At 39.9% G+C, this 24,821-nt stretch overlaps 1 protein-coding gene across 3 annotated transcripts in view; it reads left to right on the forward strand.

Annotated features, from left to right (window-relative positions):
- GALC (galactosylceramidase) overlaps positions 1-24,821 on the forward strand; it is a 63,398-nt gene that overhangs the window by 3,689 nt on the left and 34,888 nt on the right. For all 3 annotated transcript variants that reach the window (XM_006164702.3, XM_006164701.3, XM_014582616.2), the window contains exons 2-7: positions 9,914-9,982; positions 10,517-10,580; positions 12,506-12,619; positions 15,096-15,235; positions 17,939-17,977; positions 21,899-22,029. In XM_006164702.3, the coding sequence (XP_006164764.2) occupies positions 9,914-9,982; positions 10,517-10,580; positions 12,506-12,619; positions 15,096-15,235; positions 17,939-17,977; positions 21,899-22,029 (557 nt within the window). The remainder of the gene's footprint in view (positions 1-9,913; positions 9,983-10,516; positions 10,581-12,505; positions 12,620-15,095; positions 15,236-17,938; positions 17,978-21,898; positions 22,030-24,821) is intronic.

The raw sequence follows: 24,821 nt of genomic DNA on the forward strand, positions 1-24,821 counted from the left end.
GGCGGAGAGGGGAGGGTCCGGACGTCCCGCGGGTACGACGGGGCGAGGCAGTGCCTGACGCCTCATCACTGGCCAGGGGACCTGGGCTCTTTGCCGGGGCAGCGCACTCGGGGAGGGTCTCCCCGGAACGCACCAGGGAGCCCGAGAGCTTTTGTATGGGAAAGAGGGCGCCCAAGGAATGCTATAGTTGTGTCCCTTCCTATTTTAGGGACTGAGTGCTGGACGAGCGCAGGCTGCGGTCGGGCTCTGTTAGAGGTGCGAGCGCCACAGAGATTTTTATTTCTCTTTAGAGGCGAGAGACTGGCCCCTCAAGGTCTTTAGGAAGATAAAGGGCCCCACGCTAAAATATATGGGATTTGTGTGTGTGTGTGTGTGTGTGTGTGTGTGTGTATGTATGGGAGGCTACATTATTACACACTGATACTTTACTTTTGGAGGTGTATTGCTCAGCGGAGGGTCAATACGGAGAGACTGAACCACCCTCTGGAAGGGCCAGTTCCATGTGCCACACTGGTGGCTATTTCTATGTGAAGAGTTGGGAAATGTTGACTTTCCACTTTCAAGTGCACGAGAATCACTAGATGTGCTTGTTAAAAACGCAGATTCTGTAGTCCCTTCTACGTTTTGACTAGTTCTGGAGTGGGGCCAATGAATCTGTGTTTTAATAAATAGATAAGTTAATTCTCTCACTCCCTTTTTCCTGAGAGATTTTTGCTATAGGGCGCGTGTGCTAGCTGGAGGGACAGAGTAAGACAGATAGAAAGCAAGAAATCACCCCCCAGGGGGATGGGCACACTCCAATCCATTCTCTAATTTCCTTTCTGGATTTTGGGCATGCATACCCAGGCGGTTGTCTTGAGTTTTAAGCCACTGGTTTCAGGATTCAAATTGTGGTCCACTGCGTGGGAGTCTTGCAACGTAATCATTACCAATCTGCTGGTCCTGATGAGTTAATTCTCATAATAGGTGTTGAGAGATCATTTTTTCTTTTCTTTCCTTTTCTTTCTTTCTTTCTTTCTTTCTTTCTTTCTTTCTTTCTTTCTTTCTTTCTTTCTTTCTTTCTTTCTTTCTTTCTTTCTTTCTTTGAGAGGTTTTTGCTATAAGGTGCATTTGCTCACCAGAAAGACAGACACAGAGAGACAGAAAGCAAAAAAATCACCCCCTGAGGGGGGATGGCCACATAGCAGTTCCTTCTCCTCCATTCCCTTCTCGGGATCTTGGGCACACATACATGCACGCGCACCTGGCATGAGTTTAAGCCACTGGGTCTGGGACTCAAACCATGGTTGATTACATGGGAGTCCAGTGACATAGCCATTATACCAACTGCTGGTCCCATAGAGATCTTTTTCTTGATGTAAGCATCTCAGAAGTAGGGGTGCAGCTTTTTTTTTTTTTTTTAAGAATAGTTTTAGATTTACAGAAAAGTTCAAAGACTAGAGAGTCCTCATATACCCATAGCCAGTTTCTTTTATTATCAGCACCCCACATTAGGATGGTGTATCTCTCACAACCAGTGTGGATAGCTTGTTACTAACTAAACTCCATAATTCATTCACATTTCCCTAGTTTTATCCAGTGCTGCTCCAGGATTCCACACTACATTGTGTTCCTAGGCTTCTCTTGGCTGTGACAGTTGGGATGAGCTCTTTTCATGTGGGCATTCCAAGCAAGTATGAGGGCACTTCCAGCTTTGCGTAAAACTGTGACTGGTCAAAGCTAGTCATTTTCCTTAGCTTCCCGATCATGCCAACAGGTGGATCCCAGATTTGGGAGCTTCCCTGACTCCTTAACAACATTTGCTTTTCCATATCCTGTGCTCTTTGTAAGCTTTATCTTTGTTTTACCCCTTCCTGTTTGTAACTTTTGGGCCCATGGAGTTTATAGTGGCAGACCTCTGGGTGAGAAGATTTTTCATTTGTTTTACATCTTAGATCACATCTATAGCAAGTTTTGAAAATGGTAACAGTAAACTCTTTACCTCTTGGTGGTGGTCGTGCACTGAGTGAGACAGAGTTTGCATCCTTAAATTGAACTGTTAACTAGCGTGCATGATTGATCTGATTGATCGCTTTGTGGGTAACCTGACCCGCAGCCTGATTACAGGTAGGACTTTGTGCTGGAGGGAAAAAGCCTTTCGACTAACTAATAGGAGCTTTCTTGATTGTTACACTATTATTTGCAGCCTTACTACTAGTTCCTGTAGCTCAATGAGTAAATGTGTTTGTTCTTTACCGCTACCATTCTCTCTCTCTCTTTTTTTTGGTCTAAACCTAAAATAGCCAGTGTTGCATAAAATGAGGCCCCATCTCTCTCGCGATACCTTTACTTATTATATGACATTTAGTATATAGGCTTGTTGAAAAATGTAAATATTTGGCTTTATTATGCTTACTTAACTCAATATAAACTTATTAATTAACATGAGAAGAATCATTTCATAACTCAGAATTGGAAATGCCTATTTAATTTGCTAGCATATCCGGCAATTATTAGTGATCTTATGTAGAGTATGTTATTCATCTTTGAAACTCAATCAATAATGAATGAAAATGGTTGCTCTAATTGAATCTTTATATCAGAGAAGGTGGTATGGTATAGTAGTTTAAGAATGTGGACTCAAATGAAGATTGCTAGGGGTCTATTCTGTGTCTGGTCACTCAGTGTATGGCCTTGGTAAGTTATTTTGCCTCTACCTCAGTTTCTTTCCTAGGGGTATAGTGAAACATCCCTGGTAGGAGCATTGTGAGGCTAGGTGTGAAGTATGGAGGATGATCGTTAGCATTCCATTTTAGGGATTAGGGAGGAGGAAGTTATTTCAAGGCCTTTGCATGAAGCAATATTATTTCTTAAGGATTCATTATACCATTTAAAGATGCTCTAGGCCGTATTCAGGCACTATGGTTAGTGATTTGATTATTCGTTATTGCTTAATGGTACATTTCAACATTTGGTTATATTGCCTTTGACTAATGTTTTGTATTGGGTGTGACTATATGTTTGTAATGGCATAACAATGTAATGTGTTTGTTGAAAGCTGGTATTTTCTGTGTTAAAGAGTGTGGATGCAGGATAGGACCCCTTTTTGGGCCCTGGACTATTTGGGTTCTTCGTTTCACACAGGATATAATTCAAGAGCAAGCCAAAGGTCAAGAGTGAAAGTAGATTTATCAGGTGAACCAACAACAACAGGACTACTTTGAAGAGAAGGAACATGCCTGTACAGGATTGGCACAAGATTTTTTGTTTTAGACTAACAAGGTGATGAATGTAGGAAGGTTGTGCACATGGTTTCTGGGAAAGGGAAGATCTGCTGGGTTGAATCATGGAGTCTTACTGAGCAGGTGTGCTTTTGCACATGGCTAAAAATGAGCCTAGTAAGGTGCATTTCTCTTGCCTGGGCTGAGACCCTTACAGACTAGTGTTATATAATAAGGCCATAATGAACTTTGGAGTCAGATCAGAGTTATCTTCAAGTGCTATTTGGGTTTCATCTTGTTTAGGCAACACCCATCAGTGATCCAGTATTTACACGTCTCATCCTGCCGAGTTCCTGTCTCATTCTCCTCAGAGATTTTATTCCCCCTTTCTTTTGAGGGGATGTAGAGAGTTGAAGGTCCATCTTCTGAAACTGCTTCCTACTGGTTTATGAGCTTTGACCCTGCTTATCAGAGGTGGAATAGAAATCTCTAGCAACCCGATCTCAGGTCCCTGGTGGAGGGACATAGTCACCAAGATTAGTAGGTGGTAGCAGTGAGAATCCCTGTGTGGCCATCATTTTCTTATGGAACTGTTGTACTCTGGATGATACAAACTTTACCAAGTTAAATAGGCATGGGCCAAAGATCGATAGTAGGAGTCTGGCCACGAGGAACCCACAGAGGGGTAGAAACTAGGTTATAGAAGGTAGGATTGATTTAGCAACAATCCATATGTTGTTATAATCTGGCTCTTAATTGTATCTGTCTTGCTATATGGCCTGTTAGTAAAGGGCGTGGATATTAACCACCACCTGTCCAGAGTATTACTCATGTGCAGTGGGAAGAGCTGATAACTTACATACCCCACTTTTTTTGGTAAGGATGTAATCTAGAGCTCTTTAGTTATCAAGGACTACATTTGCTAATGATTCTAAAGATACCCTTAAATCACCAAGGGCTTCTGCAGTTTTCTGAGCTATAGTCTTGATGCTTTTTGTGAGATTAGTAATTACAGCCTCATGATAGATAAAGCCTCCCTGCTGTGGCGGGCCATGATCCCAGCTAGAATGAGTCCAACTGCCCTCTCATTTCTTTGCTGGTAACTTTAGGAGGTTTGTAGAAGGTGACATCATTAGGAATTAGGTGACCAGACAGCATTCCCCTTGATGCCAAGTGTTTTCTAAGCAAGGGTAGGCCACTGTCAACCCTGAGGTGGGGCCATGTGGGTGACCACATAGAAGACATATCCCAGTGGGGTCACAAAGTCTTTGCAGTTTGGAGTCTTTAGGGGCAGTGAGTCATTAGACCAGTAAGGGAACTGATTCACCTCATTCCTGACAGGTGAGGTTTCTACTAACAAGGAAGGCCCAGTTAGACATGGAAAAATCTTAGAAAGGTGGCAGGAAAGTGGGACTGGATTTTCATACTATGCAGGGCACTGTTAGCAGGGATTTGATATCACCAATAAGTGCATCCCTTTTGGTTTGGTGTATCCCCAGGACACCAAAGATTACTTCCCAGGTCAAAGGAACATGCCTGAATATTGTTCTGGGTATATGGTTTCTTGGGTTTTGTCCCCCCTAGAGGTTTTATGCCATAGGGCATGTGTGCTCACTGGAGTGATAGAGACAGTGAGAGGGAAAGTGAGAAGTCACCCCTGGGGGGATGGCTGCACCGCAATCCATCTCCATTCTTCTCCTAGGATCTTGGGCACACACGCACATATGCCCAGTGTTGTTTTGAAGCTGCCAGGTCCAGGACTTGGACTGAGTAGGAGTCCAGCAACATAACCACTATGCCATCTTCTGGCTCCTTGAATATATGGCTAACTTAATCGTAGGGACAAATCTGGAGTTGAATATTATATCCCAGAATTTAATTGGGAAGATCAAACCACAACAGAAGATAGATTAAGTATATGAAACTGAACTGGTGAAATAGCATTTTATGACTTTTGACTAAAACATTGCTGGTTTTCTTCTAGGCTTTGTTTTCCGGTTTTAAGGATTTTTGTTGTGGCCTGCAGTCTGACAAATGAATCTCATCCTAAGAGAGGACTAGATGTTTAGACATGAGTAAGAATTTATGAGAAAAGGGATAATCTCCACAGGTGAATGTGAGGGAAGGGGTAAATCTAAACTCGGATTGGCCATACAGGATTGAGGAGATAATGGCTGTGGAAGATGGGTCAAAATAGAGTTAGCAGCTCCCATATCCAATAAGAATTCATTATTCCCAGCCCAGTCAGAGGTTATGGAGGATCTCCCAGAATGACAGTAAAATGCTCAGCAGGAGCCATAGGGGCCTCGGGCTCTATCAGTCCTCAGCAGTCTTGCACCAAGTTCCTTTCAGAACTGGGGACAGTCCTTTTCCAGTGCCCCTTGCATTTGCAAAGAGGACAGGATCCACTGGGGCACTTTGCCAGCTAGGGCTGTTCTATATTCCAGTGACCCTCCTGCTTACAATGATGAGAACCATTGTTATTAGGGGAATGGTGTGATGGGGGCTGCAGTCTGGGCCTTCCGGGTCTCAGTTCAGGGTAGTCTCTCTGGGGTTTGTTGCCTGATTAAAACAGCCACCAGCAATTGTGCTTTCTGCTTATTTCTTTGAGTCTTTTCTGCTTCTTTGATCTTATTACCATTGTTAAATGCTCCAAAGGTTCTATCTAAAAGTTGACTTATAGGAACCGGGGATCCCAGAGTAGCCATTTATAGTTCCTTCTAATGTCTGGGGTGGACTGGGTGATGAAACGCATACCCAGGATGGCTCACCCTTAGGAACTCAGGGTCTACACTAGTATATTTTCTAATTGCTTCTGTCAGTTGGCCCTGAAATAGGAGTTGGTTTTCATCCTTTTCTTGAGTCCCTTCTCTAAGCTTTGTCATCACTCACAGGTTTAACTGTACGTGTTTTTCCTACTCTGTACTAAGCAAATTATCATGGGATTCTTTTGTTCAAGATCCTGGGCACTCCACTGATACTTCCACTGGGGGTCCTGATTAGGGACTACATCTCCCACTACCTGATAGATGTTATGATTTGGGTTACAGGTGCCTACACTATCAGCATATTTCTAGCTGAACCCAGGGTGGTCTGTTTCTCTTACTTTGTACAGCAGGTGAACAATAACAGGTGTAAATCTTACCAGGTTGAATATAAGGACATAATTTAATAAGTTATTCTGAAAATTTCCCTGAATCTGCTGAAAATTAGCCAAATCTCTTCTTGCATAGGCTAAATCAGACATGGAAAGGGGTGCGTGTGCCCTAAGAGTTCCCCCCTCTTCACTAGCACCCACATGTAGTGAGCATAGGTTTTCTTTTTGAGGTTGATAGGAGATTCTGCTTCAGGCACTGCTAGTGGGACTAAGTTCTCTGGGAAGCAGGGGGGTATAATTTGGGGCTGGTAGGGTATAGAGGAGGAGAGTCCCGTGAGCCTGTTAGAGAGTTCTGGGATGAGCTGGTACTTTGAATGGAAGTATCCTGAGAACTCCCCTCAAAGTTGGAGGTTCCAGTAGGCTCTGGAGGATGTTTCCTAGAGGCATGCCCCCAACTGGATTATTGAGGATGTTTGAGGTAACGCTGAGGACCCAAGGTGGATATGGGCCAAGTACATCCTACAATTGTTCCTTGGTTCTGTGTCCTGATAGAGAGACATCCCCCCTCTTCCTCTCTCATTTGAAAAACAGATTGAGTTGTCAGACAGTATTATAATTTAATGAGCCATTAAATCATACCGACAAACCCTGTATTGGGGCCGGGCTGTGTTGTAGGAAACACCTTCTTTGCAGTCCATCTCATTTGAATTTATTCTAGTTACTTAAGAGGCGCCCTAGAAAAGAGTCCTTTGGAATGCTTGTGGTCCCCAGTTTTGAAAGGATTGCCTGTAAGACAGTGAGGTGTTCTGAATTTGGGCAAGCAAGGTCTTTCCCCACTTCCCCTTCCAGAGAGGAGAGTAGGGTAAGGACCACGTATTCATTTATTATTTAGAAGGGAGCTTTGCAATTTGTTGGTCACGCACGTGGGCAATGGATAGGTGACTAGCCAAGTGAAACTTCTGGACACCTATGTAGAGTATCTGACAAAGGAAATGTTTGAACAGACAGGGTAGCTGAAAGGGGAGGTGAGGTGAGTAGACATAACAGTAGGGGCCTGAGGGCCAGGATGTATCAGAACTTGCAGGAATAGAAAAGAGTATTTAGGATTCTGGTTCAGGAATGAGAGGTACCAAGGGACGATGTTACCAAACTGCCAACAGTCAGAGGCCTCAAGGAGAGAGATAAGACTTGAGGATACTGAGTGAAACAGGTGAAGACAACTTCGATTTCTTCTCAGGAACCAAAGGTAAAGAAAGAATTTTAGTTTCCAGTTGGTGCCACCTGTCAAGGCAGTGATAATAGTAAAGAAGGACCGGGTCCTTCTGGTCCCATCCCTTCCAGTGTTTATCCCTGCAGTGGTGGAGCAAACAACCCAGGGGCGAAAGTCGGTTAGGTCCTGGAGACAGTGATAGAGTCGTAATGCCAGGCAGGGCAATTGAGGTTCCTGGCTGCATGCAGTTTAGCAAAGGTGGTAAGAGTAGTGTGGGAATAGATTACAGGGGGCCAGGATATCAGCAAATAAAATAATCTGGGACTTCCTGCTAAACTGATCACCCAATTTCAATCCAGTGTAATTGGAATTGAGAAAGGAATGGAGTGCTAAGGATTCTAACTCCAAGGAATAGAGGTAACTCTAACTTCCATCCAGTGAACAGCCATAAACATGGAGCATCTGAGGGTGGCCTGCGAAGTGTTGGGGACTCTAATCACCAAAATGGAGATTTATTGATTAGACTCCCCTAAGCAGAAGGACTTTAACCCAAGGCTGAGAGAATCAATGGAAGAAGGTAGAGAGTGAGGTGAACAATAAGGGGGCAGTTATTGAAAGAATTGCATAAAAGAAAGGAGAGATGGCAGAAAGCATCCTTCTTTGAGGAGGCGGAGCTTGAGCTGAAGACTGAAGTATGAATTGGAGTTGTCCAAATGGGGCTATGGGTGCATTAAGACAGAAAGAAGATGAAAAGTAGTTTAATATGTGTAGATAGAAAGGTAAACTGTTCGAGTTAGAATCCAGATGATCAAGGGATTTGGGTACAAAATGGAACAATTTGAACTTTATCTTGAAAGTGGTTTGGAAAGGGAAGACCTTAGCAGGTTAAAACATAGTAGATTCATGATTACGTGTGTGCTTTGGGTAGTGTGGAGGATAGACTATAAAGGAAGGGGGGTGGCCCTGAGACCACTTATACTATTTTAATGTGTGTGGAGAACCTAGGTTAAGTCAGTGGGACTAAAGAGCAGGGGATGGATTTGAGAGAAGTAAGGACATCTTGGTGACTGAAGATGGATGGGAAGTTTGATGAAAGGATGATCTCAAATTTATGGTTCGGGCAGATGTTGTTCTTTAATGAAATAGCAAATGCAGAAGGAGTAGACTTAGATAGAATGCTTTTGTTGAGCTAAATGGGATGGGAGACTGCCGAGTAGCTCCCTATGTCTGGGAAGGTCTTGGGTGTGAGATAGTAGACAGGAACACTACCAAAATGTCAGTGGTAGCTTATATGAGACTATAAAATAGAACTCTGAGTCCATACAGATCAAGTATCTTGCTCCTGTCATACACCTGGCAGTGTCAGTGGTTTGAACCTAGGGTTGTCTGGCTTCCTAGTTTAGGGACATACATGTTTCATGCTAAAAACCTACCTTTATTATTTGCCTTGCTTATTGTTTTCTGAAGGACAAATTAGCAATCAGTTATTGGTTTTGTTATTTCTTTTTCCAAGCAGTCATTGGCCATGGTCTATGTATGATCAACTATTGTCCTTTTACTTTCCAACTCTTTCTTTCCCATGCATTCTGGTGCCAGTTTTGTGTGAGATTTACTTACTATAATCTGGTCAGGGAATTGTTGTGTGAGCATCCTTAATAGTAACAGATAAAACTTATAAAGATAAGGAGTAGTGTTTCCTTTCAGTATTGCTGCTTATAATATACATATATTTTTAATTTAAAAAATCTTACTCATTATAGAGGATGAGAAAGAGAAATAAAGAGAGAGAAAAGCACCTTTGACAGGGTCTTGCTACACTGAGATCCCTTTACCCCAGCCCCCTACCTCCTCAAGATCTTGGACACACATGCATGTGCCTGGCATGTTTCAAGTCAAGAGGCTGGAATTCCAAACCCATGGTCAGTCATGGCTTCCGGCACTAATGTTCAGTACGGTACTGATTACATCACTGAGGCTGGGCCTTCTGCTTATGCTACTGTCCTGTAAGACATTGAGGTGAAAAATGACCCGAGATTCATCCTACCCATTGTAGCCCAAAGATATTGTTACTGAAAATAGTCTTAAGATAGAAAACCTAAGCTTTAAGATAAGTTTCTAATCATGAGATTCAACTATATAATTAGCAAGTTTACCTCAAAGAGAACCCTCATCCCAGCAGAAGAGAATCTTTCCTCTAGTAGGTAAACAGTGGCTCTACTCATCTAGTGATTTTCAAAACAAGGGTTGGCAAAAAAAAAATGTAGAAACTGACTTTGGACAGTTCAGCCTTGCCCGAGAACTCGCTAGGTATGGGGACGCAAGGTGGTGGTAATGAACACTGTAGACAAGCATTCATGATTGGATTTGTTTTACTGATATGTTTATTTATTTATTTATTTTTCTAAGGCAACCTCCCGACTTCTAGTAAATTATCCAGAGCCCTATCGTTCTCAAATATTGGATTATCTCTTTAAGGTAATGAAAAAATAATTATTTAATGATACCTGTGATATTTTGGAAACTGTATGCTAATTTTACCCTTAGAATTTTTACGTGCTTCACATTTCTAGTTTTTGGAAAAAATGACAGGTTCCTTTTGAAATAACTTGTTATTTGAAGTTTTGCTTTTGTTTTCTCACCTATAAAACTAAAGTCAGTAATGGGAACCAGCAGTTAGCGTAATGGCTATGTCGCTGGACCCCCACGTAGTCGACTGCGGTTCGCGTCCTGGACCCGGTGGCTTAAAACTCAACGCCGGGCGCGTGTGCGTGCGTGCCCAAGATCCCGAGAGGAGAATGGAGGAGAAGGGATTGCGGCGTGACCATTCCCCCTGGGGGTGATTTCTCGCTTTCTGTCTCTATGTCTCTCTTTGTCTGTCTGGCGAGCGCACGTGCCCTATAGTGAAAACCTCTCAAAAAAAAAAAAAAAAAGCTAAAGTCAGTAATTAGAAATTGTCTTGAAGCTTCATGTGATGAAGCACAGTGTTAATTCTGTTACTTTTTTCCACAGCCAAACTTTGGTGCTTCTCTGCATATTCTGAAAGTTGAAATAGGTGGTGATGGGCAGACAACAGGTAAAAGCGCTTGTGAAATCAAATTTATCCCCCCAGCGTTTTATTCTATACCGTATCATGTACAATTTCAGAAAATAAATAATACCAACTCTTTGGAGTCTAAATATTTTGTAGATTGTTAGTTATTGTTTTTTTTTTACTGTAATTACTTAAAAATTATAAGAAATACGAATTGTCTATCAAAAACAGTATTCAGACTTCAAATTGTTTATTTCATACATATTTATATAAAGTCTTTTTTCCTTTCGGGACAAAATTATTTTAACCACTCAATCTTCAGTCTTCATGGTCACCATTTTGTTGGCTTTTTGTGGAACATGTTATCAATCAGCAGTTTGTAAACCTCTGATTTCCAGAAAGAAGAAAAACTTATTTAACTTTCTAAGTGATTAGATATAGCTTATCATTTATAGGTCAGATTCCATTATAATGAACTGTAGAGTACCTTCTGCATACTGTCATGTACTGCTTAATGAAGTTTCAGTCAACAGCAGACCACACACATGACGTTGTAAGAGTATACGATATAACTTAGGTGTGTAGTAGACCATACCACATATATTTGTACAAGTATACTCTATGATGGTCATACCACAATGAAATCACTTAAATTGCATTGCGCAGAATGTATCCCTGTCATTAAACAACACATAATTGGACTTGTGTTTTTGTTAGTGATTTGGAAATAATTTTTTAATATTATAGCTATATCTATGTGGTGGTATTAGTGTTTAATTTATGTTGAAAGAAAAAAATGTAAAAAAAAAAATCCAAATGACAATTCCCATAATGGAAACTTTCCCTAATCTATTGCAAGAAGACATGTATTTTATTGTCTAAACTTGTGTTAAATTGATGATGATTGTCCAGCTTCATGTGCTAAAGCTAAATTGGAGGTTAAGATACATAAGCAGTTAGTTTTTGTGAATTCTGATGTTTACTGTTGAGAAGAAATGGGAATAGTCTCTATTCTTCTCAGGCTCAACTTGGCAAGGGCACTTTTTGTGAAATATAAGAACACACGAAGACCTTGATGTCAGTTTCCTGCTTCATTGCCTCACCTAGCTAGAGATTTAGTGTAGAATATTGTTATTGCTTTGGTGGGGATTTTTGCCTATTCTGTGCTATACGAAGACATGTTATGAGCTCAAGATGTAGAATAATAGGAGAATTGGGGCTCAGGAGCCCAGGGATTCACATCTAAAATTGAAAGGCTAGAAATAATTGAAGTAATGTCAACTTAAAGTTGAATATGGGAATTTGAGAACCTCAGAAACATCAAAAGCCCAGCAGAATGTAGTCCTAGGAATTTTCTTTGCTTGTTTTTGAGAGAGAAAGAGAGAGAGAGAGAGAGACAGAGAGAGAAAGACTTTTTGCTATAGGGCATGCGTGATTGCTGGAGAGACAGAGGCAGAGACAGAAAGTGGATGATCACACTGTAATCCCTTCCCCTCTATTCTCTCAGAATTTTGGGCATGCATGCACATGTGCCCACTGTGAGTTAGTTTTAAGCTACTGGGTTCGAGATTTGAACTGCGGTTGACTATGTGGGAGTCCGGCAACTTAAACATTATGCCATCTGCTGATCCCAATCCTAGGAATTTTCTATGAATTGATAACATTTCTATTAATACTGCTGATAGTAGAAAATGATGGTTTTGTTATTTAATACCTTTGCAATGATTAGACTTATGAAAAGGTTAAAATAATATACTTGGATTATTCATCCTTAAGTTAAATATTATTATTTGCCCAACTTTGAAGATTAGAAATGGAATACTGCTTTGTGAAAAGTGTGTGTGTATGTATACATGTGAGTGTGTGCTAGAGAGAGAGAGAGAGAGAGAGAGAGAGAAAAGGGGAGAGTGGCCCTGGAAGCCCCATTCATGGATCATTTCCTTTCTGTTTTGCTCTCCTCTACTCAGATGGCACTGAACCCTCCCACATGCACTATGCGCTTGATGAGAATTACTTCCGAGGATATGAGTGGTGGTTGATGAAGGAAGCTAAGAAGAGGAACCCTAATATTACACTCATTGGTGAGAAGTGAAGTTTGTAATATTTCTACAGTCTCTTTTCCTCTAACTTTTAAATTCTGAATCATGCTGGTGTAGTTTCTATTAATACTGAAGTACTAATAACGTTAATACCACCAGTATGCTACCAGCAGCAAATTGTGTGGCAGGCATGATTCTTTCTTTACCCTGATATGTATATATATATATATATTTTTTTCTTTTATTAATTTTTTTATTTGAAGGAAGAAAGAGAAAAAGAGAGAACCCCCATGGGGTCTTGATATGGTAATCCACGTTCAACCTTCACAGCTTTAGATCACCGGCAAGCGTGTGCCTCGTACTCAGGGAGGGCTCTAGACCTGAATCAGGAACCTTCGCATAGTGGGAATGCCTTGTAGAGAAAACAGCTTATTTTGTACCATTCTGCCACCATCTCGCCCTCTATAATTATAATTCACACCTCTGGAGTAAAATTTTTTTCTTTTTGTTTTACAGAAGAAACAGTGAGGCTTGGAGAGGTTATTAAATTGATTGAAGGTCTTAGACTGCAAATGGCCAAGTCAGGTTTAAAATGCTTGTATTTTTTTTTCTTTGATACTAAGCTACTTTCCTCTACAAAATCCCTCCAAAATTTGTGAAAGGGCAATACTAGTTATAGAATTGTATAATTTATGCCATAGTAAAATCCCATTTCTAGAAGAGGTACTTATAAAAGTATTTGTTTGTTTTTGAACCTCAGTATTGTGTTGGTTGGTATTCAAGAGACTGGAGACAGTAGAAAACCCAGTCCTCATTTCCCGTCCCTAGGAACTTAGGTTCTATCAGTAGGATCATTGGATAATTGCTCAAATGGGACTGTACACATTTTACCTTTCTGTAGCAGTGTATACAGAGCCCATGAAGTATTTAAAACATCCACAGTGGGGATGCCCCACTCGTTTGAAATGAATTTGAGTTTTTGAAACTGGCTTACATTCAGACCAAGTTAAATGAAATTAATGACTATTTTAAAGACTTAACTTTAGAAGTCTTAAAACATTTAAAAGATTGAGACCAATAGTTGGTATAATGGCTATGTCGCTGGACTCCCATGTAGTCAACCATGGTTTGAGTCCCAGACCTGGTGGCTTAAAAATCATGCCAGGCACGTGTGTATATGTGCCCAACATCCCGAGAGGAGAATGGAGGAGAAGAGATTGCAGCATGGCCATCCCCTGTGGGGGGTGCGATTTTTTGCTTTCTGTCTCTCTCTCTATCTGGTGAGCACATGTGCCCTATAGCAAAAACCTCTCAAAAAAAAAAAAAAGATAATTGTCTCCACAATCAAAGGATAAGAGTAATATTTTCTTGATTGAAGAAGTTGAGGAATGAGAGTGTATGAGAGTGTTCTTCTACATGGATTTTTGTAAAAGATTCCAGAAATGTTTTGGTTAGTAAAAGTACCGTTGAATTCAGTAAATACTCCCCCATCAGTCTGCTTCCAAGGTTAATCTGGCATGCTAAACCCTGTCCTAACAAAGAGTTACACATGGTGGGTCTTCAGATTGTATTTAGCGTTTCATCATTTTGAAATGTTGCATTGTTTTAATGTCACATTTCTTAATGTGATACATTTAGGCATTTCTTCTGAGTTTAGAAAAACAAGCATTTTTAAAAATTTTTATTTTCTTCTGTGGTGAACTAGGGTGGTAATATATTTAACAGTGAAATAATTTAACATTAGATTGTCAGGAAAGTCATGATGTATTTTTCTATGCAAAAATGCATCATGACTTCCTCATGACCCAATATTAAGCTTATTTTAATATGTTAGCAGCAGAATTTGTATTTAGAATGTAGTTAATGCTTTTCTACTCTTCTCATTTTTTTAACTTAAAAATAATAATCAGGGTTATTAGAAGACTATGGGATTATTTGATGTATATTACTTAACAAAGGTATTTTGTTTTATCTAGTCATTGGCATTTCTATTGATATAGGACAAACTAGTTTTGTTAAATTTGATTGCCTGATTGATTAAGGCTTTAAGTAATTATTTGAATTAGAATTCAAGATTTACTAATGAATTAGAAATTTGTATCTTATTTAAGTCATAGGAGTAGTTTAGCATAAACCTTTAGGACTTCTTTGCTTTGACCTCAGAGAATGGATGTTGAATTTTAAACATCCTGAGAGTGGGGATGTTAAGTTAAAATGTATGATACATTTCTTTCTATCGATAAGTGTCTTTTGAGAGAGCTGTTTGTATTTATTGCCTTTTCTTGGAAGAACATTTGCAACTATGGGACCTGACTAGGGATCGATAAGGAATTTGTGTATATGGATTGGAAGGTGTTCCAGGGATTTCTGTATGGTTCGCTATATAACCTTTTCTTTAGTCAGATCTATATTGGCTTTTTGTTTAAATGCTTTTTGCTTTGTTGGGTTTTGTTCTGTCTCAGCAGTGCCAGCCCTGTCTTACCGCTCCTCCCTTGCCCCTTCCTCTCTCTCTCTGCAGGGTTGCCGTGGTCTTTCCCTGGATGGCTGGGAAAAGGTTTCAACTGGCCTTACGTAAACCTGGAGCTCACTGCCTACTATGTCGTCACCTGGATTGCGGGTGCCAAGCATTATCACGACCTGGACATTGATTATGTTGGAGTTAGTAACATATTTACATTATAATTCATTTTCCAACATTGATTTGTTTCTTTTCAAAGTAATTCGATCCTGTGGCACTTTGCCAGCAGATTAACTGTTTTGTGGCACAAAACTAGATGGTTCTATTGGCATCTGTCAGGAACACAAATTAACTATGTGTAATCTTTTATTATATTCCCCCTCTTTGCCCATCCAAATTCTTACCACTTTTGAAGGTATATGTATACTCAGTGTACATACCTTCTCTGAACTGTTTCTTTACATTTTTGTTGTTGTTGTAACCAACTCAATTCTTCTTCAAGGCTTTCTCGAGTTTCTTTAGCTCTGACAATATTATATTTCCTTTACAGTTTAATGAACATTCTTATTTTATTTTGTGAGTCTTCTGTTGTTGTCCTAAGCCAGGTATTGGCATACGTTTTCTTAAAGGGCTGGAGTATAAGTATTTTTGCATTCATGGGCTGGAAGGCAATTATTTATTTATTTATTTTTTATTTTTGGAGATATTTTTGCCACAGGGCAAATGTGCTCGCCAGAGAGACAGAGAGAAGAGTTAGAAAGAAAGAAAGTGAGAAATCATCCCTCCCCCCACCAGGGGGGATGGCCATGCCACAATCCCTTTTCTTCCATTTTACTCTTGGGATTTTGGGGATGCACACTCATGTGCCTCTCATGAGTTTCAAGTCACTGGGTCCAGGACTTGAAACTTCGTCAGCCATGTGAGACTCCAGTGCCTTATATACTACACCACCTACTGACCCCCAAAGGCAGTATTAAGATATTTTTAAAGTAACTATATAACCATTTATAATGTAACTTTCTAAAACCAAAAACAGGGAACCAGTAGTTGGCGTAATGGCTATGTCGCTGGACTCCCATGTAATTGACTGCGGTTTGAGTCCCAGACCTGGTGGCTTAAACTCAGGCTGGGCACATGTGCGTGTGTGCCCAAGATCCTAAGAGGAAAATGGAGGAGAAGGGATTGCAGCATGACCATCCCCCCTGGGAGATGATTTCTTGCTTTTTGTTTTTCTGTCTCTCTCTGTTTTTCTGGCGAGTGCACGTACCCTATAGCAAAAACCTCTCCCCCCCAAAAAAGGAAAACTAAAGACTAATTTTATCTCTCAGGCTATAAAAATTTAGATGGTAGACCAGTTTTGGCAAGCCAACTGAAATCTGCCTCTCCCTGTCCTAAACTGTTATTTAACATCCTTTAACAATTCAAAAAGTATAAAACATGATATTGTTTTTTCCAGCTGGTCTGTAGGAAGGCTGGAGGTAGGCTTCAGACTACATTTTACCCTGCAGGGCTTTATACATACACACAGTAGGCCTCCATGAACATGTGGGTCTTCTTTTGGTGGTGGTGGTGGTTGTTTTTTATGTTTCTTTCTTGCTTTATTGATACAGAGAAAGAGACAGATAGGTACCCAGAAGTGTGTGATGTGTCTGGTATATTCAGTTCAACCAGAAATCCAACCCCAGCACTATACAGCAGAAACCTTACTGCCTACACCACTGTGACTAAGCCAACATTATTCATATGCATTCTTTCAAAACTGACATGTAAAAGTTATCATGCAATCATGGCTTAGATTTATCAGCAAGCAATTCGTTGGGTTGTTGGAAAAGTTGTGATACATTTTTGCATAGAAAAATAATACCTCTCGGCTTTTCTGACACCATATTAAGCTCTGTGCATTACAGAACTATGACTCTGATGTTCTGGGAGTATTAAGATTAATCAACTCTGTAGGAGTTAGTAAGAGAGTCAGACTCCGGAATAAACTGCAGTATCACAGGATGACACAGGCTATGAGGGTGAACCAGGGCTGTAGGACGCTAGAAGCCAATTGTAACTAAAAATCAGTTTGTATTTGAGAACTTTCTTGAATGTCAGGGCATTTTTATAGCCCATAGTGAAACCAGATGTAGACCTGGGTCTGATAGCTTTCTATTATGGTTTAGTCACATGTGGAAGGTGTTTTTAATAATAGTTGATTGACATCTTATTTAGGATCTTCTCTGATAAGAAATTCCTTCCTTTATCATTGGAATAAACAGAACTAGCACCTGGACTTTAGACTCCCCTCTGTTATTGACTGTTTTCTCAACTGCAAAATGAAAGTCATGGAAATTCTCTTCCACTTCTAAAGCCCCATGCTTCATAATTCTAAACCTAAGAGATCGGTATCTGTTCCTTTTATCTGTTCTCATTAAGAATTTGATTTTGTGATCTAGCATGTCACTGTGATTCTCTGTGCTTAAAACGATTCCTTATGTGCAGTGTACTTACTAACGTGACTTTTGAATATGCCTAGAGGGATCTTGTTAGAATTATTACAGCAGTTCCCAATCTTTTCATCCTCCTGTGCCTGGTATAGTCCCTGGCATGCATTGCACTGTTGATGTTTGTTGAATGAATGAATGAATATTCCATTGCCAGAAATCTCTAGAATAAAGGACATTTTGAAAAATATTTTCTAAATGTTTTAAGGTTTTAAAAATAACATTTTAATTTAAATAAATTATGTTGTCTTATAAATAACTATAAACTCTATGGCAGGATATTGCGTAAGCTAAGAAAACTGGTTTATCAGAGAATTTGAAAGCTAACGGGAGAAGAGGCACCTTAATGATAATGTCTGCTTTCTGACATGCAAAAACTTTCAATTCAGTCTTCTTTGACATCTTGCTTTTCAGATTTGGAACGAGAGGGCATTTGACATCAATTATATCAAGGTCTGTACTGTTTAAATATCTGTCTTTAAGTTATCAGTGAGTAATTCTTTATGGCTCCACACACTGAAATTAGCTGGATTATATAGTATGTACCTGGTATCTTTATAGCATAGTTATGCATTTTGCTACCTGTGACAAAAATAAAATTCACTAGTGGGACAAGCAGTTAGCGTAATGGCTATGTCGCTGGACTCCCACGTGGTCGACCGTGGTTCGCATCCTGGACCCGGTGGCTTAAAACTCACGCCAGGCACGTGTGCGTGTGTGCCCAAGATCCCGAGAGGAGAATAGAGGAGAAGGGATTGTGGCGTGGCCATCCCCCCTGGGGGGTGATTTCTTGCTTTCTGTCTGGCGAGCGCACGCACCCTATAGCAAAAACCTCTCCAAAAAAAAAAAATTACTAGTTATAGAATTCTGTAAACATTGTAAAAACAGTTGCATCATTTGAGACTTTGATGACTTTGAGAAATGTAGCTTTTTTGTTTCATGGTATCATAATTTGTAGCATAAATTCCCATTCCTGTCTTCTTTGGAATGCCTATTATACTAGATTGTGTTTTGTAGTGTATTGTTCTTTGTGATTAGCAAAGAGATAACCACTAACATTTGCAAAGTGTTTTCTTTGAACTGCTTTTCATAAATATTTATTTAATTCTTACAGCTGCCTCTATGAAGTACTTACCACTATTCATGTTTTTTAAGAAACGAAACACTGGGACCCCAGGTGGCGTGGTGGCCAAGGTACTAGACTCTTTTATGGCCAACTGCAGTTTGAAGCCTGAACTTGGTGACTTGAAACTCACACTGTGTGCATGTGCATGCATACCCAAAGTCCCAGGAGGGGAACAGAGAAGGGATTGCAGCATGGCCATCCTCGCTGGGGTGTGATTTCTCTCTTTCTCACCATCTTTCTGTCTTTGTCTCTCTCTTTCTCCAGTGCCAGTGCATTCTGATTCAACTTACCTTGTTGAAAAACTAATTTTTCTGTAAGACTCATTCTTAGTGTTTTAAACCATTCAGGCATCAATTCTTTTTCTCTTAACCTTTAGTTTTCCTGCAGCAAAATGTCTTAGGATATAAAAACTTTTAGTTTGTGTTTGTCATTTTTGCAGTATTTTATTGGGATCTGTGTTCTGTTTGTTGAAAGGCCTATTGTAAAGAGTTCAGTAATGACAAATGAAAGTAGGTGCTCAGGTTGATAACGATGGTTTTTTAAAAGAAATTATTTTTTTAACTTTGTTTATTATTATTTTTTTAATTTGACCAGAGAAAAACAGAGAGACAGAGAGAGAGAGGGAAATTGAGAAAGCAAGCCACTGGGTCCAGGTGTTGAACTGCAGTTGGCCATGTGGGAGCCCAACACCTTTAACCACTATGTCACCTGCAGGCCCCAGGTTGGATCATTTTAATAAATATATATATTTAATATAGCATATTAAAATGATGCCAGGAAAGAACAAGGATTTTTAGGAATAGAACTAAATATGATACAAATAAGTGATTTATGTAAAGGTGACAAGGGTATTTTTTTTAAGTTTTTTTTTTTTTAACTGTTTGTGTTATATTTATGCTTTACTCTAGTTTTCAGTGCTATTCTTAGAATTTTAAGATTGCTTCTAGAAAATGCCATCTAATTTCTGAAGGTGGTGGAAGAAAATGGGTATGTGAGACTCTGGACCTTCATTGAGTTCAACCAGAAGAGCTTCTCTTTCATTTGTTTTACAAATAGGCCTTTCATATATGCTTTGGCTTTTGGAAGGGAAACAAAAACAGCATTCAACAATATGTTAGATAAAATTTGCTCAAAGAATGCAGCTATTCATACTGACTTTGAGATGGGAATTTATAAATCACAGCTTATATACATTTCTACATTTTGGAATATTATTCAAATATACTGTATTCAAAAAGTAAACAGACAATTTTACCAGATATATCCATCGTGATAAATGTAAATTTGAGTAATTCGCCCTCCCTTTTCTCTGTAAGAATAAGAAAGAACTTCAATGTGACAAAACTCAAGATTTATCCCCTTTGTCCCCTGTAGAGGGGTGGGGGCTCTAAACCCTGCTGAATCTTGAGAACTGGTCTGTTTACTGTTGTAGTTCTGTGTAGTGCATCCCGGGTGCCCTAGAGCTCAGCTGACCTGTTTGAAAGATGAACTGGGGTTGCCACTCTCATTTTTATTGCATTTTCTGGAATACTACCTTACATCAGTTTTAAGAAACCATCCATTGTAAAGTGCACCATGGATTTAATTAGAGATTTTATTTGCCTCTTAAAAGAGCATATTAATTGGGAATTTACATAGCTCAGAAAAGTTAGAATGTAAAAAGAGAGTTTGTGAAATTCTTTGTTCTTTTTTTAACCTAATTAATCCAACTGCTATTATTGAGTACCTGCTAACTGTGTAGCAGGCACTTTTAAGTGCTTAGGGCTGTAATAGCTCTGGGCTTAATTTGTATCCGTTCACCAAGAACTGTTTCCTATGAATCCTGTCTTCCTAGTTCTGGCAGAAATGATGTCTTTCTTTGTCTATGCTTGTTTTACCTATGGACAACCCATACATTTCGGTATGTCCCTGCTCTCTGATCTTCCAGCCTGACCTGTTAGTTATGATGTCCTGGTGAGTGTTTGCCACCGAAGGCCGAGGGCTCCCTCTTGTGTTTCTTCTGTCGCCTCATGGGGCCACACACAGTACTAAGTACACAGAAGGCGCTCAGTCCGTGTTTCTTGACTTATTTCCTGTGAGAATACAGCTTTTTACTTTTAATTTTTGTGAGTGGGCAGCCCTATATGTTGATTTTTAATTTTCTGTCCTGTTGATAAGTGTGAAAGATATGAAGATAAGAGTGGCCTATTTCTGATGTCTACTTCTAGTATGGTACAAGATGTTAATATATTTTTGATAATGGCAGAATATTTAAAGGCACTGGAAAATACTTAAAATGATAGGTCAAAGCATTTTATCAAATAGTATTTTTAATATAATCCCTATTTTGTTATTATATCTGAAAATGAAACTCCTAGAAGAATGTATATCAAATTAATAGTGATTCTTTCCAGGCAGTACTATTTGATGGTTTTTATTTATGCTCTCTGCTCCTCTCTACTGATCCTTTCTGTAGTTAAACATACTTTTTTAAATCAAAGGGAAATATCCTTTCAAAAGAATTAAAGAAAAATTTTTGTTACCGGGCACATGTGGTCACTGGAGACAGAGAGAGAGAGAGAAAGAGAAAGAACCCCCAGGGAAAGTGGTCTCATGGCAGTTCCTTCTCCTCCATCCTCCTCCTGGGTTTTGGGCATGCATGCACATACACCTGTCATTTTTTTCAAGCTGCCAGGTCTGGGGTTCGAACTGTGCTGTTGACCATATGGGATCCAGTGCCTTAACTACCAGGTCATCTGCTGGTCTTTCCAAAAGGATTTTACCCCTTTGATTTTTTTCCCCATCTTGCATGTTTATGAGGTAGGTTATTATTGTTAATGTTTTTATGTTTTTGCCATAGGGCACATGTACTCTCTAGAGAGAGACAGAGACAAAGAGAGAGAGGGAAAGTGAGAAATCACCCCCCAGGGGTATGGCCATGCCACAGTCCCTTCTCCATTGCTTTCTGGGATTTTGGGCAAACATGCACATGTGTTCAGTGTGATTTACAGGCCACTAGGACTGGTACTCGGAGAGCGCTGGACATGTGGGAGTCCAGTGCCTTAACTACCTCACCCAAGGCAGATTATTTTAATGATAATACTATTTTTCCCCCCACTGGAAACACATTTCTACTGCGAAATAATATTGAAATATTTTCCAGAATGCTTATTTTTGAAGTTATTGTACCTATTTTATTGTAATTCAAACTAAAATGAGCTAAAAACTCATTTGTATCCTTTCCTGTGTTTTGTTTATCTCTCTGAAAGGTGTTAAGAAAAATGCTGAACTATCAAGGATTCCAGAAAGTGAAAATCATAGCAAGTGATAATCTCTGGGAGCCTATTTCTGCTTCCATGCTGCTTGACTCTGAACTCTTGAAGGTGATTGATGTAATAGGGTAAGGAATGAGTTATTTGCAAACCAGCGCATTTTGATGGCTTGCTTTAGGTCCTGGCTGTGCCTTTGTTTCCATATTCTCTCCCCATTTGATTACATTCTCAAAATGTAGCTCTCTTGTATTTACTTAGCTGAAGCATGTACATAGCTCATTGTTAATTTTTTTTCCTTTGAAAATGTCCATTTTGGGATCTTCCTATAACAATGAAATGCATTGCTAACTTTAAAAACCATGTATTAATATTTGGCATAATAAAGGCTAGTTATGTTTAGAATTGAAATGCATTGCTAACTTTAAAAAACACGTATTAGTATTTGGCATAATAAAGGCTAGTTATGTTTAGAATTGGGGACAGAATAGAATTTAATTTTGGAGATTGCAGAGGTGATGCGAAATTGTTCCTAACGCTCAAGTGTTTGGTGCTGGGAGCTCCTGGATGAACACCTTTGTCAAGGATTTGACATGATCACTGACTTCAACTTTGTCAGGTCTTTTCAGTAGCACAGCTTTGCCCCACTGCTTACTTCATTTCTGCTTTCCAGCCTTCTGGGCCCTGACCTTGTTGGGGAAGAGCAGTATTATTTTAGAATTGAATTTGTATTTTACCCATCATAACAGAGTAGATAAACATTTGAATAATAGAATATATATGTACGATATTTGTCCTTTATTCTATGGAAAGACCCCTTGATGTGTCTACATATGCCTACAGGAGTAGACAGAATGATACAGTGACTGTTTCCCATCACTCGGCCTCAGAACCAGTGCTCCATCCACACCCTGTTTACTCCTCTTCTCTTCCTGTCCACATCATTTTGAAACGAATTGTAGACATCATATTATTTCTTCCATAAAAATTTTATTACATATCTTTAGAGAGAAGGACTCTTGGGGACAGCAGGTGGTGTGGTGGTTAAGGTGCTGGTTTCCCACATGGCTGACTGTGGTTCGAATCCTGGATCTGGTGGCTTGCCTTCTCACTTTCTGTCTCTCTCCAGAAAAAAACTAAAAAATAGTAATAGTAAAATAAATAAAATAATTCTTTTAAAAAATAACTCTTTTTATCATAAATAATGTGATTATTAACATAAAATGTGATGATTTATTGATATGATATCTACTATTATTACTTGATACTTTTATTTGATTGAGTCTGTATCCATTTAAGATGCATATGTTGTGATTGGTTATACTTAGGTCTCTTCTAACCTATAGGCTCTTGCTCTATCATTTTTCTTTCTTTTAATGTATTTGTTGAAGAACTGGGTTGTTTTGTAAACTTCCTGTCAGTCTGAATTTTGACTAATTTCATCTTTGCAATTCAGTGTAACACACTCTATTCTGTTTCCCTTTCTGAGCTCAAACCAGGTTCATTTGCATAAGTCAGACTACGGACTCGAGATGTGGTGAGAGAAGGTGTGGCTTTATTGCCATGTGCAAAGCAAGGAGAGCAGGCAGTTCATGCTGGAAAAACCTGGTCTCCCTGAGGAGTTCCCCACACACATTTTTATGGGCAAAATTAAGGATCGGGGGAGGGTCTCAGAGAGAGCCCCAAAGCTGAGAGGGCTTCCCTAAAATGCTTACTGATTCCAAAGAACATACCCGGAGACCCAGCAGGGTACGGCATGAATTTACTTTCATCGGAAAGGATGCACTGCTGAGTTGGGTGGAGAGTGGTCTGTGGCACCACGGGCATAGGCTTGGGTTATGCGTGTTAAGATGAAGGAAGACGCACGTCACCTATACGTTCAGCATGGACTCTCTATCTCCAAGGCAGGGGTCTGGTTCCTTCATACATTGTTTGAGGCTTACAATAAAAGGACAAGTTAGCGAGAGTCTCCAGAGCTTGTACATTAACAGTGCCTTGGGATGTTCATGTGGGGAGGGACTCATACCTCTGGAACAGCCCCAGTGGTGATCCAGTTCCATGTGGTAAGGAAGAGGTCACCAGACATTCAGGAGGCCCAGCCAGACCAACAGCTGAGTCTCAGGGAGATAGGGCAAAGGGGGAGGGGAGAGGAGAGTGCAATCTACAGAGCTTGTCCTTGACTGGGGAAGCCCCGGATCTGAGAGGGCTTGCCCATGGTGGTTACCAATTCCAGAGAACATGCTAGAGGTCCAGCAGAGTAGGACTTGCATTTATTTACTTATATTAGCGGGACCTGGTATTCCACTGGTGGCCAGGCTGAGCATGGGCGGTGCTGTCATTGTGCACAGGCGTAGGTTAAAAGTGTTAAGAAGAAAGCATTTATAAATCGATTGAAGATCAGTGCAGATTCTGTCAGAGAATCTGGTTTGTACATACCTTATTTAAAGTTTACAATCAAAGGTTAGTTTATCTGTTGACAGAATCAGAATCTGTCTCTCTGTCTCTCTGTCTGGCGAGCATACGCGCCCTAGCAAAAACCTCTCCTAAATAAATAAATAAATAAATAAATAAATAAATAAAATTATTTGGCTGAAGTGCCAAAGCTGAATATCAATTCCAATCATAGACTGAGGTTGTAGATGCATAAATAAATCTAAAAGGTAAAATTTATTATAAATTTAAAAGATCATTGGTCAGATTTTTTTCCTATTGGGCATTATAGTTCCAGAACAGTAATTTCTTTTTTTTTGGAGAGTTTTTGCTATAGGGCACGTGCGCTAGCCAGACAGAGAGAGACATAGAGACAGAAAGCGAGAAATCACCCCCCAGAGGGGATGGTCACGCCGCAATCCCTTCTCCATTCTCCTCTCGGGATCTTGGGCACGCACGCACACGCACCTGGTGTGAGTTTTAAGCCACTGGG

The sequence above is a fragment of the Tupaia chinensis genome, unplaced genomic scaffold (genome assembly GCF_000334495.1).
Source record: "Tupaia chinensis unplaced genomic scaffold, TupChi_1.0 Scaffold143680_1, whole genome shotgun sequence".
Classification (NCBI taxonomy): domain Eukaryota; kingdom Metazoa; phylum Chordata; class Mammalia; order Scandentia; family Tupaiidae; genus Tupaia; species Tupaia belangeri.